At 33.4% G+C, this 15,665-nt stretch overlaps 2 protein-coding genes across 2 annotated transcripts; one reads left to right on the top strand and one right to left on the bottom strand.

The window, feature by feature from the left end:
* Positions 1 to 42: 42 nt before the first annotated feature.
* Positions 43 to 11,279, top strand: LOC112047815 (gamma-soluble NSF attachment protein). Its single transcript, XM_024085077.2, has 8 exons — positions 43 to 235; positions 3,141 to 3,208; positions 3,761 to 3,915; positions 4,614 to 4,769; positions 4,868 to 4,938; positions 5,057 to 5,204; positions 5,943 to 6,191; positions 6,893 to 11,279. The coding sequence occupies exons 1-8, from the start codon at positions 183 to 185 to the stop codon at positions 7,019 to 7,021; spliced, it is 1,029 nt and encodes a 342-aa protein (XP_023940845.1). The 5' UTR covers positions 43 to 182; the 3' UTR covers positions 7,022 to 11,279.
* A 513-nt stretch (positions 11,280 to 11,792) lies between these two features.
* On the bottom strand, positions 11,793 to 14,892 carry LOC112047826 (uncharacterized). Its single transcript, XM_024085088.2, has 2 exons — positions 14,665 to 14,892; positions 11,793 to 14,299 (listed from the first exon to the last, which is right to left on the bottom strand). The coding sequence occupies exons 1-2, from the start codon at positions 14,795 to 14,797 to the stop codon at positions 13,887 to 13,889; spliced, it is 546 nt and encodes a 181-aa protein (XP_023940856.1). The 5' UTR covers positions 14,798 to 14,892; the 3' UTR covers positions 11,793 to 13,886.
* Between the last annotated feature and the right edge of the window lie 773 nt (positions 14,893 to 15,665).

The raw sequence follows: 15,665 nt of genomic DNA, 5'->3' as shown, positions 1-15,665 counted from the left end.
CGGTATCTTATTAATCTGTGGGCCCTGCATTTGACACTGACAAATGACACAGACAGAGGGTATTTGGAATTGGCTGTAGATGTTGAAGACAGAACAGAAGTATTGATTTTTAACAAACATAGAACTTATGTTCTTTACGTGTACTATCATTATCTCTAACAGCACAAAACCCGTTTATTAAGATGTCCGCTAAACTTCACGAAGCTCAAGAACATTGCAAGGCCGCAGAGAAATTGTAAGTATCCAGCAGCTGATTTTATTGTTGAAATTTTGGATGCTTGCGCTGTTTCGTCATAACATAAAATGCATTAAAAATATGCGACCGCTTTGCGATAGAGTACTTGATTTTAATTAGTAGTTTTTATTATTTTAATTAACTTTATTTGATTGTTGAACACGGCATCACTGGTAAAATGTTCAACTTCAGTTTAGATTTATTTTTCATGCAATATCTTTGACCATGGAAGTTTAAGCAAATTCTATAATATGTAGTTAACAATAATAATTAGTTCAACAGGCATGTACCATGTATTTTAAATTTTATGGAATTATATATTTTTCTCATGAAAAAATGGCCAGTATTGATTTTAAAGTTTGAAGCAGACTGCTTGTTTGTTGTTTAAACTAACATTGTATAGAGGTAAAGTTTGTTGTTTTTGTAGGAGGTAGGTAATTTAATTAGAAACTAAAAAACCTCAAGCTATTTCATTATCTCAGACCAATTATAGAAAGCCCTGCCTTGCGAGATGTTACCCCTCTGTCAAAGATCAAGAATCAACAATCTAACATGTTTATAAAAATTGTTTCTATAAAATCAATGTTTCATTGTTGTAATTGTTTTCCTCGTGTAATTGAATGGCATGAAAAACATTCAACAACTTCTAGTTCACTAAAAGATGAAGTTATGTTTAATTTATAAGTACTTCTAACCTAATTATATCAAAGGACAATATGTCCCAAAATTGGCCTTTATTATTTATAATTTACAAGCTGGATGATAGTATTTTTTACAAATTGAAGACACGAATTGTTCCATAAAAAATAATTTTCAGATTTTTTGGAACCAGCATTAACAAAATGAATATTTTTTTGTTTCGCTCCTGTCTACAAATTAAACAAAGACAGTACAGTAAAAGTATTCAAAACAGCCAATGAAAGTAACTGGAACCAAATTTATAATAAATATTGTTAAATGCGATATGTCACAAGTTAAAAAGAAACATTAAATCATAGACAGAGAAGCATGAAACAAAAAATATCCATAAATTGCTTTAGAAACACCTTAAAAAAACAAAAACGACTATGCGAAGATCACTGACAATCTGTCAGGGTGTGAGTTACAAGCATGTTACCATGATAAATATTCTTAGTTAAAATAATGAAAAAAATACAATTTATTTAATTAATATAAAAATGTGGGTTACAAAAATCAAAATTATTTTAGGTTTCAAGCCTTTTATTTTTTGTTCTTCTAAAATAAACATAATTTGTTCTGCTTAGTTGACACTGGGAATAAAGGCCCAGCCTCCGTACACAATTGGAACATGTCCTTTGTAATAGAAACAATATCTAAAAAGAATTGATCCTTTTGATGGAACAGCATAATATCAGTCAAGTAATCAAATATTCTGTGTAATGAGTGTAAGCAATGTGATTGTTAGTCTAAGTAAAAATTATGTGTGTGTGTATTGCGAATCAAATTTATATTTGTGTGTAGTGTACACATGATATATTTATTGGCGTTTAATATTTTCGATGTGTGAGTTTACCTCGTCCCCCTCAAAACACAACAGACAATTTTGTTGGGGAGTTTGAGTGTGGTACAAGTTCAAAGTTAATTGGTCTGAGAGGCGGGGCACATAGTTCGAAGAACCAATGGACATTGATTTTGATGTTGATGTTGATTTGCTTGTAAAGTTTCACTTATTTCACCAATTTGAATATTGTAATGTATCTAGCCGTGTAATGAGCCGTGATAGCCCAGTGGATATGACCTCTGCCTCCGATTCCGGAGGGTGTGGGTTCGAATCCGGTCTGGGGCATGCATCTCCAACTTTTCAGTTGTGTGCATTTTAAGAATTTAAATATCACGTGTCTCAATCGGTGAAGGAAAACATCGTGAGGAAACCTGCATACCAGAGAATTATCTTAATACTCTGCGTGTGTGAAGTTTGCCAATCCGCATTGGGCCAGCGTGGTGGACTATTGGCCTTACCCCTCTCATTCTGAGAGGAGACTCGAGCTCAGCAGTGAGCCGAATATAGGTTGATGACGACGAATGTATCTCATTACGCACATGTGCCGTAATGTAAAATAATGTAATAAATATTACATTACTTTATCATCCATCTAAAAATTAACAGTACCTTTTTAAATCTTGGCAAACAGTTTTTATGATTAACTTTGTGAGATAAAATATCATATAAAAACATTTCATTCATTCATTTTAATAATTTTGACAATAATGTCAACCATTTATCTGTATCAGAAACACAAAAATATTAATATACTTTATTAGTAATTATATTAATATTAATATACTATGCTGTCTGTGCAAAAATGACAAGCGTATAAAATGTCATAATATGGAAACCAGGCAAAGATCATTCATTCATTCTAGTGTGTTCAAAGTGTGTTATAAAACGTCTTATACGTGTTATAAAACACAGGTGTGTTATAAAATGTTGTATGATATACATGCTTTGATAGTTACAGCCTCTGCTTCCTTACTGCAATATCGCCTTGGCTGTAATTTTCAATTTACCACACTTATATCATTTTGTACTATTACATTACACCACCATAATTTAATCGACGGGTGTGTGTTGAGCTGGCACATATAACATAAATTAGAACTTTAAACCTTAATATTTCATAAATGGAGCCCTAAATCTAAAAATATATGGGTACCTACATATAGGGCTACATAGGTACCTACACTAAAAACCATTTGCCAAGGTTTTATTAAAATACTTTACAGTATTTATTTAAATATTAAAGTGCAGAATTTATTTATATTCTTTAAAATATTCTATAATGTCCTTAAAAAATAGTACTTAATTAAATATATTTATCTCTTTGTTTGTGTGGGAAACATTAAATTTGTTCTCATTTATATGTGTTGATAACGTTTGTTGCAGTTTAAAGACAGGATTCCTGAAGTGGAAGCCTGACTATGATTCTGCTGCTGATGAATACGGCCAAGCAGGTAATCCTTGCAGTTTCTCAAATCTTACTGTGTAAAGAATGTTTACCAGTTGAGCCATTCAAACTTAAACAGTTTATAAAAAATAATAAGCTATGATAATATTCAAATATAGTATATCTTATTATGTCATACATAAAAATAAAATAAGTGTCTGTCTGTGGTTTTCAAGTGTCTATTTACAGAATACTAAAACACAATCAACCTTTTTTGAAATTTTTTTCTGTCTGGGGTATGGGACTTTTACTTAAGAGTAGACTGTTATAAAAGAGTTTTCAAAATCGGTCCATAAATGACGGAATTATCGCTGGACATACATAAAAAAAACCATACATACAGCCGAACGTAGAACCTCCTCATTTTTAGAAGTCGGTTAAAAATCCTTGATTCACGCGGACAAAATTCCACGTGGGCGAAGTCTTATCCTCCAGTAGACATAATAATATATGTGCAATGGTGGAATATGTGTGTTAAGAATATTTTCACATAGCACATGTTTCTATGTATGTAAAAAAGATTATGTATGTTTGTTGTACATGTTTGTGTTTTTTGTAGCTCAATGTTACCGCATTGCACGTGACTTGCAAACTTCAAAGGATTGCTATTTTAAAGCTGCGGAGCTTTACAAGAAGAATCGCGCGTTTTTCCATGCTGCCAAAGCACTTGAGAATGCTATTATAGTTGGGAAAGAGATGACACCTCCTGATCAGGTACTTTGTAATTAGGCACATGGTCTACCCTTTTTATGTACACTACTTTTTTTATGCAATATAGGCCAGCGCTTGACTACAACTAAGCTTGACGGTAAGCATTAATACAGTCTTAAGTTGGAGCGCGCTTACCTAGAAGATATATTATAAAGAGGAAAGATTTGTATATTTGTATGTAACAAATTTGGCAGCTTAAGATTGTGATGTTTGTCCCTACAAAAGGCCTATGTTCTGCATTGGATGTTCATCGGCTGATATGATGATGATGATCATGTTAGAAATTATCTCAAAAAGGACTTTCTTGAAAAATTCTTTCACCAATACAAAGCTACGTTATCAACAAGTAATATAGGCTTTATTTTTTATCCCTATATTCCCTTTGAATGTGAGTAAAGCAGCGAGGTTCTGTTATAGTTATTATAAGCGTGAGAAAACCATTACCTGTAAACAAAGTAACAATACTTAGAAATGCAAGAAACACATTCTAGAAAGTACTGCATGTCTATCAACCCTAGATATATAACTAAGCCTTTTCGTTTACCAACTTCCTAAGAGTATCTTCCCAAGGTTACCGGGACACACTAAAACCTTGGCGAGTTGGTAAATGACATCTCTGAAATAGCATGAAGATGGTAGTGGATGGGTGGTATGGTGTTATTTTTTAATTTTCTTTAATTAATTTAGTCACATTGTTTTAGCTGTACTCTCTTGCTTGTGAGTCGAGCAGCTTGTACCAGCAACATGGCTCTGGAGACTCAGGTGCTAGTGTCCTGGACAAAGTGGCGAAGATCATTGAAGAGAAAGCCCCAGAATTGGCAGTTAAGCTCTTTCAACAGGCAGCTGATGTTTCTTCGGTACTAAATTATTCAATTTTCTCATAACATACATCATTTAATGTGCCTTTAAGATTTCAAATGAACTGATAATAATATTGAAAATTTCTTTATTTTAGACTGAAAGTGGTCAGCACCAAGGCTCAGAGTACATTAGCAAGTCATCAAGGATTTTGGTGAAACTTCAAAGGTTTGAACAATTGTTATTGAATACTAGTGGATCCAGTCAATCTTTGCTTTGATTTATGTGCACTTCTTCCCTACCACTAACCTACCCCTACCATATAATTATTTGTAATTTTTTTTAGATATGATGAAGCATTAGATAGTCTTCGACGTGAAATTGGTTTCCACCAGGAAGCTGGTAACATTATGGCTGTGGGAAGACTGACTGTTGCTATTGTGCTCGTTCAGCTGGCTAGAGGTGATGCTGTGGCAGCTGAAAAAGCTTACAAGGTGAATTAAATTCCTGTTTACTAATACAACTAAACAAATATTAAGTGTTTATTATAATAACAAATTGCCCGAATTCTTCAAGCTCGGTTTGTTACTTTATTAGTTTGCAGCGCCGTTAATGAATTAGTATTAGGGTTTCACGATGTCTATCGGGTGTGGTTACCACCCTACTGACAAAGACGTACCGCCAAGCGATTTAGCGTTCCGGTATGACGTCGTGTAGACACCAAAAGGGGTGTGGTTTTTTCAACCTCCTCCTAACAAGTTAGCCCGCCGCCATCTTAGATTGCATCATCACTTATCAGGTGAGACCGTAGTCATGGGCTAACTTGTGTAGTATAAAAAAGGACTTTGCCAATGCACAACTTTAAGCAATGTGTTAAAAAACATTCACTTAGTCGAGGTTACTACACTATTGATGAGTTCCTTAAAAATGAAGTGCTTGGAGGCCATTGGATCAGCTTCCACCTTCACACAGGAAGTGAAACTATAAGAAATTGTAAATTGTAATACTGTATGACTTTTTCATTTCAAAAGAGCAACTGTTGAGTTTCTTGCCGGTATCTTCTCAGCAGAACCTGCCTTCCGAACCGGTGGTAGAATCTTTACAAATAGTCAACTGACGTGTCAAAAGTGCTTGTATATTGAGCCTACTTGAAATAAATGAATTTTGATTTTGATTTTGAAAGAAAAATTAAATGATAATGATGATGATGATGTTGATAATGATGATTCCAGGAATGGGGTAACAACTGCGAGGTACCAGAAATGCAAACCATCGAGCAACTTCTGCAAGCCTTTGATGAGGAAGACCGCGAATCAGCCCAGAGGGCGCTTGCTTCGCCTTTCATACGTAGCATGGACGTCGAGTACGCTCGCCTGGCTTCGACCATTCCTCTGCCTGAAGCTCTGGAGCCGGTTCCAAAAGGCGGTGTACGTCCGAATGCTGCACTGTCATATGTTGCAGCCAGTGCTAACAGCATAGCGGTGAGATTTCTTTTATTTCCATGATTTTTTCAATGTTTATAATTAGCATTTAAATTGTAGGTATTATCAATGATAATTTTATACTATAGATCGGTTACGTACATACAAAATCACCACAAAAAGTGATCCGAACAATAGGCTACTGGGTAAACAAAACTGAGTGCACACATGCACAATTTTGTCTTTAAATTACATTATTTATTTATGTATATACTTCCTGAACACACAACTCGACATTGTAGACGATATCTAGGAAATATTTTGTTTAAATAATATTTTGTTGACCACAACAAACATTGTGATATGGAAATTTCCTCTTTTGAGCGCCTCATTTTTCATGACTTAGTAACACATCTAACAGTATTTAACGTTTGAGGTAATCTTATTGTAAATAATAATATAGTATATATGTAATGTAAACCTACAAATTTTCTATATTCTCTGCTTGTGTGAAATCTGCCAATCTGCTTTGAGCCAGCGTGGTGGACTATTGGTCTAACCCCTCTCATTCTGAGAGGAGACTCAAACTCAGCAGTGAGCCGAATATGGGTTGATAATGATGATGATAATATAATGTAACGATGAAAAAATAATAACTATGAATTCTTCATCTACATATAATATTCCTTATGTTGAGTCTAAAGATGTTATTGGATTTTCTATGGGATGGCATTCATTCATGTTACTTTATCTCATTCTAGAAGAAGGAAAATGAAGAAAATCTACGAATACAGAAATCTTTCGATAAAGCAGCTGAAGAGAATAAGAATAAACCGGCTGATGATGGAGCTCAAGATGAGGGAGGCGCTGACGAGGGAGGATTGTGCTAAACAACTAACACTAGCAAATGACATAATCGGCTTATTGTCTGTTGGTTCATCAATTGATAATTATTGTTTTTGTGTTATTACTCATGGTATTGTATAATTTAATTCATATTTCCCATAGATTTAGCCCAGAAATATTAAAAATATCCACTAATAACTGAAAATCGTTACTAGCAAAACTATCGTACTTAGTTTTTAGTTGTTATTAATTTCTGCTATATAACCTGCTAATTTTATAATTTCCTACACTATGTTGATATAGTTTAGATTGATGTCAATGCGTAAGAAAACAGTCAATAGATAACTACAATATTATATTATAATTATTTTTTTATAGATAGAAAATATATTTTTGACGCATACAAGATTTTACAGTGTACCTGTATTAATTATGTATTTCACGTTTTTTTGATGTTTTTTGCAACTGCATAATTAAGCAGCCAACAAAGATATCTAATGTACTTGGATCTGGTTATATGGAATATAAAATTAAATTTAATTTTGGTGAAAAACAAACATTAGGTATAATTCTCGGCAAACATCTTGAACAATCCATTTAAATGCGCAGAAGTCGATTTCTCGGTCTCTTTGGTGGGGCGAAGGGAACGCGGGGGAATACAGAGCGCGCGCCCACCTGCTATTGGTCAATCAGTCCGCCTTGTCCATTGTCTTATAATGTACCTGCGCGAACTTTTCCCCACTACGCCGGTTTTTGTTCAAGATGTTTGCCCATACCTATACATATTAAATAATTACGAATTTTACACTCAGATATCCAAGTACATGTACACAACGAATGTCAAATTTGTTGCAAATAACATTGAAAACAAACGCCATACATACATATTGTGCAACCGGATACATTAATTGCTGATAGTTTGTAGATAAAGCTATATTTTTAATATAGAGCTTGTTGATTTTTCCTAAAGGTTTAACTGTTAATCTATGACATACATGCTTGTAATCTGTAATTCCAATACACTTACCTAATTCAATACAATACCTATAATCAGGTCTCTTACTAGGAAAAGATCTCATTTCTTTGAGTAATACTTTAACTTAAAATCGATACTAATTTTTTGGGAGAGAGTTAATCAAATTATTATCCGCCGAGGCATAATTATCCACCCACTTTAATATACTCATCATCATATCAGCCGATGGACGTCCACTGCAGGACATAGGCCTTTTGTAGGGACTTCCAAACATCACGATACTGAGCCGCCTGCATCCAGCGAATCCCTACGACTCGCTTGAAGTCGTCAGTCAACCTGGTGGGGGGGCGACAAACACTGCGCTTACTAGTGCGGGGTCGCCATTCCATCACCTTGGGACCCTAACGTCCATCAGCTCTTCGAACTATGTGCCCCACCCATTGCAACTTCAGCTTCGCAACTCGTTGAGCTATGTCGGTGACTTTTATTCTTCTCCGGATTCGGATCTTCTCATTTCTGATTCGATCACGCAGAGATACTCCTAACATAGCTCGTTCCATCGCCCGCTGTGTGACTCTGAGCCTTCTTATGAGGCCCATAGTTAGCGACCAAGTCTCGGATCCATAGGTAATCACTGGCAACACGCACTGTTCGAACAGTGCGTAATATACTCGCGTCATATTAAAGAGGGCGGATAATTGAGCCTCTGAGTATATTATACTAGCGGACCCAGTCAAAGTTCGCTTTGACTTATGTGCACTTCTTCCCTATCTTTGCTCTACGCTACTCTACCCCTACCCCTTGAACGTTTGTATGGGAAATAGAAAAGGGTTTTTATGGTATTCCCCTCTATTATTCTAATTTTCTTTCCCTATACTTCCACGAACATTTCAAGACCAAGATAAGATGAATCCGTTCAGCCGTTCTCGAGTTTTAGCGAGACTAACGAACAGCAAGTCATTTATATATATATATATATATATATATATATTGATTATTAATTAAAGTTGTTGTATTTCGTCTGTGTTATTTTTCAATAACGAAATCGAGAGTTGTATTTCAATATTTATGTTAGGTTAAACATTATATGTATATAATGAAGTTATTTTCATTTATAGTCTTAAGTGATAAACCAAAATAGGTTTTTAAGTTGATCGTATTTTAGATAATTGATTGAAATATACAACTCTAGCAATATCAAATATTCTAAATTTATATTACACCAATTAAATGTGTAACTAATAACTAATATGTAGTTATATAATTTGTTTAAATTAATTAATTGATGTTTAAAAGTAATATTGTATCATTAGAGGTTGTCTTAATATAAAGAGCATAATTATATCAAAAAGGGAACTGTTGGTTATTATTAACGATTTGTCATATACAGATATTTGAAACTGTCTGCATACATTTTTGAAGCTTATATAGCCCTAAATTCCATTATTATTATTTAATTCAAGGAAATTTATGGTATTGGACTTTTTTCACAAACATTATTAATAAAATTATTATTTGGTGAATTTAGCGGTTAAATATAAATGTTATGTAGGTACATGTTACAATGAAATTGATTAGAAATGCTGATAATGTATCAAAATATATGTTAACCATACATTTAAGCTTGCATTTGGCTTCAATTTTAGTTGTTTGTTTACGCTTTTGGCGTTAATTGTGTAAATTTTGTGTTTGTGCTATTAGAATTTTGTAAAATTAATTATACAATCAGTTTTACAAACATATATTTTATGTATCGGCTCGGGTTTAGATAAATCATAAATATAAATGTCACTTTTTCTAAAATAGGCACAATTTTGTATTAGACCTTGTGAATGTCTGATTTTCAATTATTCTATGTATAAGGTTAGATAAATAAATAAAGTGGGAGTTAATTTCTTATGGAGGCCTATGAAATAATATGTGACATGTGACCGGGTCAGAAAAGTTTGTGGCACTAGTCTTTCTAATAATGTACGATGATTTTTATTTTAAACGTGTTTGAGAATAAGCAAAATTATGCATATCCCAAATTAAAACAAATAGCAATATTCATATTCTAAATTACATAGGCATTTGTTATTTGTTTATAGAGTATATTTTGATTATTACATAAATAATAATATTACATAAGTGTAAGATATTTTGACTATTGCTATTGATTGTATTATAATATACAATAATTAGATTAAGTTTGAAGAGGTTCTAATTATAATTATACATATAGCTCAGGCTGCCCTGGGTTATTTCTTCATGATCAGTTTGTATGTCGATTAGAGGTACATGTACTTATTGTTGATATAACGCGGGATGAACTTTCAAGTCAGGGGCGTAGCTATCGTCGTATCAATTATACCGAGCCCCCGGACTACAGGGGCCTTACAAAAGTGAAAACAAAAGTTAGTAAAATGTAATCCACAATCTCACTTAATCTGGTGTTTCCCGAAAAAAAAAACACAATATAAAAAACTGCAATTATTATTAAAATTCCAGTACGACCATTTTTAGGAGAAATACAGCCTCGGATAATTTGGTCGCTCGTCTTTTAGATAATCCCTCTTTAACTTTGGCTCCAAAATACTTGGCCCCTCCAAGGCACGCTACGTCACTGTTTCAAGTTAAGGATTCCAATGTTAGAATTGATGGCTGTTTCCCACAGCTGTATGCCGTATGTCCAAACTAGCTTTCGCAATGCTTTATATATTAGCATTTTGTTACTGTCGGCCAAGTAGCCAGTCGTGACAGCGGAGTTTCTAATCTGTTCTAATTTGTATATTCATTCACTGCAGATCCTAGAGATGATTATGATATAGCCTAAATCATTAAATCGCCGACATATGCAAAAATGTAGTATTCTCGTCTCTTATCGCACAAGACACTCTTCTGAATCTACAATTAATTAGACAACATTTATTTCCATCTTTAAGAAATGTCATCGATTTCATGAAATTACTTGTGTATAGTCGGATGCAAACTTTATGACGTCTCCGAAATCATCTGCGGTCGTCGCTTCGCGCACATCATACGTAAAATAAGACGCGTGAGGAGACTGAGTAGAAAGGGGGCGCGCTGGGTGAAATCCTGCCGCGCTCCTACTTTACCGCTGATAACTAAATTCTTGTAGTGCGCAGTTTAACACACGATGTACCAAAACGTCATAAAGTTTGCATGCTATTAAACTTATTAAATATTTTGAATTTAAGAGCTTTTCGGGAACGATGTAAGGCATAGAGGAATGAAATATATAAAACTACTTGTAAGAAATGAGAAGATAGCTGATTGTTATTAGTTGCGTTTGTCTTCTTTGAAATAAAATAATCAAATAATAATACTTGTTTTCTTTTTCTACCTGTCTATATCTAATATAAAATAATATAGGCTGTAGAGATCTCTGGATCTACAGTACTGTAGATGAAAGTACCAATAGCAAGCCACATTATATGTGAGTGTCAAAGCTATATTTATGCCCTTATCCACAGGAAGTGTAGGATGAATAAGAGCGGCAAACAGCGATCCATTCCTAAAAAGAACCCCTTCACAAAATAATGGTCATATTGGTACCGGGAGGTCAGTGAATGTAGGTTTTAATCCATAGGGAGCTGAGTATCATATAGTCATTAATGAAGTCGAATATCATCATACAGGTTACATGCTGTCCATCATCAGGAGGATCTCCTACAATAAAAAAAGGAACTGGAACTAATCGGGACTAATGCTATTCATTAAAAGGATACCAATTCTCATTCAGGTGAATGTTGTGTTTTTTCCCAACTATAAAAAGGCATGACAAACTTGGCCGTGGTCATTGCTATTTTTGTGGGTTTATATTAAAAAAAAAAACATTAAACTAAATACCTTTATTTAGGCCACTTACTCAAAATAATGTTTTATTATTTTGTTATAGAAATGCTCTAATACAATACTTGAGTTTTAAGAGATATCATATACATTAGATGAAGTTACAAGTAATTGGTGCAATAAAAACATGAGGGCAAGATATAAGATGAGCAGTATCTGCCTTACTTTTTTTTTACACCTCTTAACAATACAATATTATTTATAAAGACATTACATACAATAATAATATCTATAGAGATCTATGTATTACAGTTTTTAAACATATTATGTATTTAAAGGTCAAATTCTTATAAACGAAAACAGTTACACAAATCTTTGAAAATATAAGTCTAACAGTAGAGAACTTTTATGAAAACATTGAGGTACAAATTTCTAATGAGCAAATTTAAAAATGGGAACTATGAAATACAGTGTAAGTAATTTTTGCAACTTTCACCTGTCACTTAATGAGGTATAACATACCCAAAAAAGAAATTGCTAAATGGTACGAGATCTGTTATTAGAAATATATACCCTCATCTGTTATTTAATTGTGATTAAAAATAAATGACCGATAATATTGACCTTGACTAATTGTACATAGGTTGCCTTTAGCCATGGAGACTCTATTCTTGACAATTCAGTCTCAAAAAAATTGTTAACCAGTGTTGGAGAGGAAGTATACTATGTGCCAATCACAATAGAATGTAAACAATTAAAGTGGTACAAGGAATGTTTGGAGACCTACATAGCCCGTATACACGATTATCGTAACATAATCATCAACTGCACATAGGTAAGCCAAAATTATACATTTAGGATCATTGTATGCATCTCTGATCATTTTACCATCTTCTTTACTTATAATAAATCTGTAGAGAGGTCAATTCTGTATATGAAATATATTTCCAAAATAACTATCAGGGGGTGATTAGTGATCGATACTGATGCCAAAAATGCAATCAGTTAACTTCTTTCTGTCTGTATGTTCATTATAGAAATAAAAACTACTTGACGGATTATAACAAAAATGTGCAATTATTCTTCAAACTCCTGGGCAGGTTATAGTATACTTTTCATCATGCTACAGTCAATAGCAGCAGAGCAGTGAAGGGAAATGTTGGGAAAACAGGAGAAGTTACTCCATTTTTAAAGCTTGCGTCACGTGTGCAGCCTTAATGGTTAAAGCTTTCACTATTTTTTTGATGTGGTTGTTATTGTCAAGAGGTTCTTATGACAGAAAAAAATAAAAAAAGGGTAGGGGTAGTTGTAAGTTTAGTTCGAGTTTCGGAGTTCGGCGGACAAAGTTGCGGGCGTCCGCTAGTCTTATATAAATTTTAATTATCTTTTAGGTGGAACTATACTATGCCAATATGATATATTTTACCTTCCTTAATATTATTTACAAATATGTATTATAATTTTATAGATATTTATTATTATTGCTTTTAGATGTTTAGACCTTAAAATCACTAAAGAAACTTACATCTAGGTATATTATAGTTAATTTTTAACTGTTATAATTAAGTATAGTTTTCCTAATTTGTGAATGAGTTTAGATTCAGATTTAAATAGTGGTAAGGTGTACAGGCAATTGTTTGTCAGACATTGGTGTAATACTGAAGGAACATTCTTTAGTTTATACAAACAAACACACTTGTTCTGTCATCATACCAGTACATTCAAAGCCAAATGGACTTTTTGAATACTATATAATCTAATTAAACAACTTTCTTTTTCATTACAAGTCTAAATGTGAAAGTTTTCTCCCAAATTTAGGGAAAATGTGAACTATCTCAATGCAAGGGATCCACAAATCAAGGGTTTTAGACTCACCTGATAATATTTGAGTCAATTCAAAGTCAATCATTTGAAATTTAGTAGTTTTACATACAAGACTGCTACAATTTCTTTTTGTTACATAATGAAATGTAAAACTTGCTCAGTTGACTTTATTCTTCAAAAGACTTTTTTTGAGTTAGCTTCAGACCCTGCTGATATTTTAGAAAGTCCTTAAAATATAAATGTGACAGCTACCATCCATATAATCATAGAATAAATTGACAAAGGATCCAGAAGATTAAACACTAATCTTTTGCTTACGACTGAATATTTTTATGATTGAACATGGTGTGAATATATGGTGTAACCATTTGTGGGACAGATGAGGTGGATTCCGCCACATGTTCCTTTTCTTTATTATTCTTTGTTTTTCTGAATTGAAAACCATTTTTACGGAGAATTTTCCTCAGTGTCTCACGTGAGCCTTTAAAGTTGATTTCATCTTTCAATATTTGTAAGAGTTTGTTTATAGTAGGTACTTCTTTTTTGAATGCATAAAACTCATGAATTTTTCGCCTTATAACCTGCAAGTCATATTCATCTACTTCAATCTTTCCTTTTGTTCGAACTCTTTTTTTTGGAGCCCTCTTTAGTGTGTCTGGATCTAATAATCCTTGTTCCACAAGCCTGGCTTCTTTTACTATGTTAAGCACAGTTCGTTCAGATACACCTGTAATAAATGAAAGTAATGGAAATAAACACACTACAACTCAAACAGTAATGGAATTTGTGTATTTTTATTCATAAACAGTAATGGTTATAATTTGCCGATTATAACCATTATTAGAGCTAATGGATGTTGCTGTCCCAAGGTGCTGGAATGGCGACCCCGCACTAGAAAGTTGCAGATATTTTCTGGATACAGGCGGCTCAGGATCGTGATGTTTGGGAGTCACTACAAAAGCCCTATCTATATCCAGCAACCTGCAGTGGACATTCATCGGCTGATATGATGATGAATTGTTGCTCTACCAACACGTAAGTAATAACAATAATTAAATTTGTATGTTTATGTTAAAAAGTTGTGACACGAACCTGTGGCGGCGGATACTCTTACGTATACTTTACTAAGCGGTATTATTGGTACTTGCATTCGCTTCTCTTCGTCCATGAATTCTTTGACTTTTAATATTATGTCACGTACTTCATTTGTTATATTTTTCGGCATTGTGTTTCGGCAAAGTGGTTCTGTTTTTAAAATTTAAATGGCCGACTTTTGTAATTTGTATTGTGATTTTGTAAGGTACAGACGGCGAATAAATTTGTCATCACAAACGTCAAATTTGTCATTGTCAATATCAGTTGATACAGACATAAAAAGTTTTAGTTTTTTTCAGATTTTCAGCAATAACGACGTAATTTTATTAAACATTTTAAATATTTTAAATATTATTCAAAATTTAAATCTAATAAATTATTGTTAATAATTCACTTTGAAGTTATTATTATCACGAGATGTGGTTTAGCGCCATCTATACTACTTTATAAAATTTATTGGTCTGTTTGTTAACCAAAAGTGGTACACAGATGTCACTGTTTAAAGTCCAGCCGCTCAGAGATTGCATTTCTGACAGGTCGTGTGAATGGGACAAATATAATCAATTACAATTGCCTAGTTTTTTGTTGCTATATGCGTTACTTACTCTTGGGTATTGTATGCAATGACACATATATAAATATTTAACGAATAGTAAACCCAAATATTTTATATTACCTACAGGTTTTATGTTGGATTCCAAAAAAAAAACATGATAGTAAAACATCGTTCGGAACCCTGTTCACGCGAGTTCAACTCGCACTTGACCGATTTTTTTTTACACTCAGTAGGTATGCTAACATTGAAAATAGAAAAATATTTTTTTTTATAAAAAACGTTTGGCGGTCCCAATCCATGTTGTATTTTTAACCGACTTCAAAAAGCAGGAGGTTCTCAATTCGGACGGTATTTTTTTTTATGTATGTACACCGATTACTCTAAGACGCCTGGACCTAAGGACAATTAAAGGAACTCCTTAACAGTTTACAGTAACTACTTT

This window comes from Bicyclus anynana, chromosome Z (genome assembly GCF_947172395.1).
Source record: "Bicyclus anynana chromosome Z, ilBicAnyn1.1, whole genome shotgun sequence".
NCBI lineage: Eukaryota > Metazoa > Arthropoda > Insecta > Lepidoptera > Nymphalidae > Bicyclus > Bicyclus anynana.
Note: the sequence above shows the minus strand (reverse complement) of the source record. Positions and strands in the feature narration are given on the sequence as shown.

Excerpts from the sequence above, each read along its gene's own strand:
- LOC112047815 (XM_024085077.2), top strand. The coding sequence starts at position 183 with ATGTCCGCTAAACTTCACGAAGCTCAAGAACATTGCAAGGCCGCAGAG. Across the intron at positions 3,916-4,613 it reads AGATGACACCTCCTGATCAG|CTGTACTCTCTTGCTTGTGA; the intron begins GTACTTTGTAAT and ends ACATTGTTTTAG. Across the intron at positions 4,770-4,867 it reads AGGCAGCTGATGTTTCTTCG|ACTGAAAGTGGTCAGCACCA; the intron begins GTACTAAATTAT and ends TCTTTATTTTAG.
- LOC112047826 (XM_024085088.2), bottom strand. The coding sequence starts at position 14,797 with ATGCCGAAAAATATAACAAATGAAGTACGTGACATAATATTAAAAGTC. Across the intron at positions 14,300-14,664 it reads AAGAGTATCCGCCGCCACAG|GTGTATCTGAACGAACTGTG; the intron begins GTTCGTGTCACA and ends CATTTATTACAG.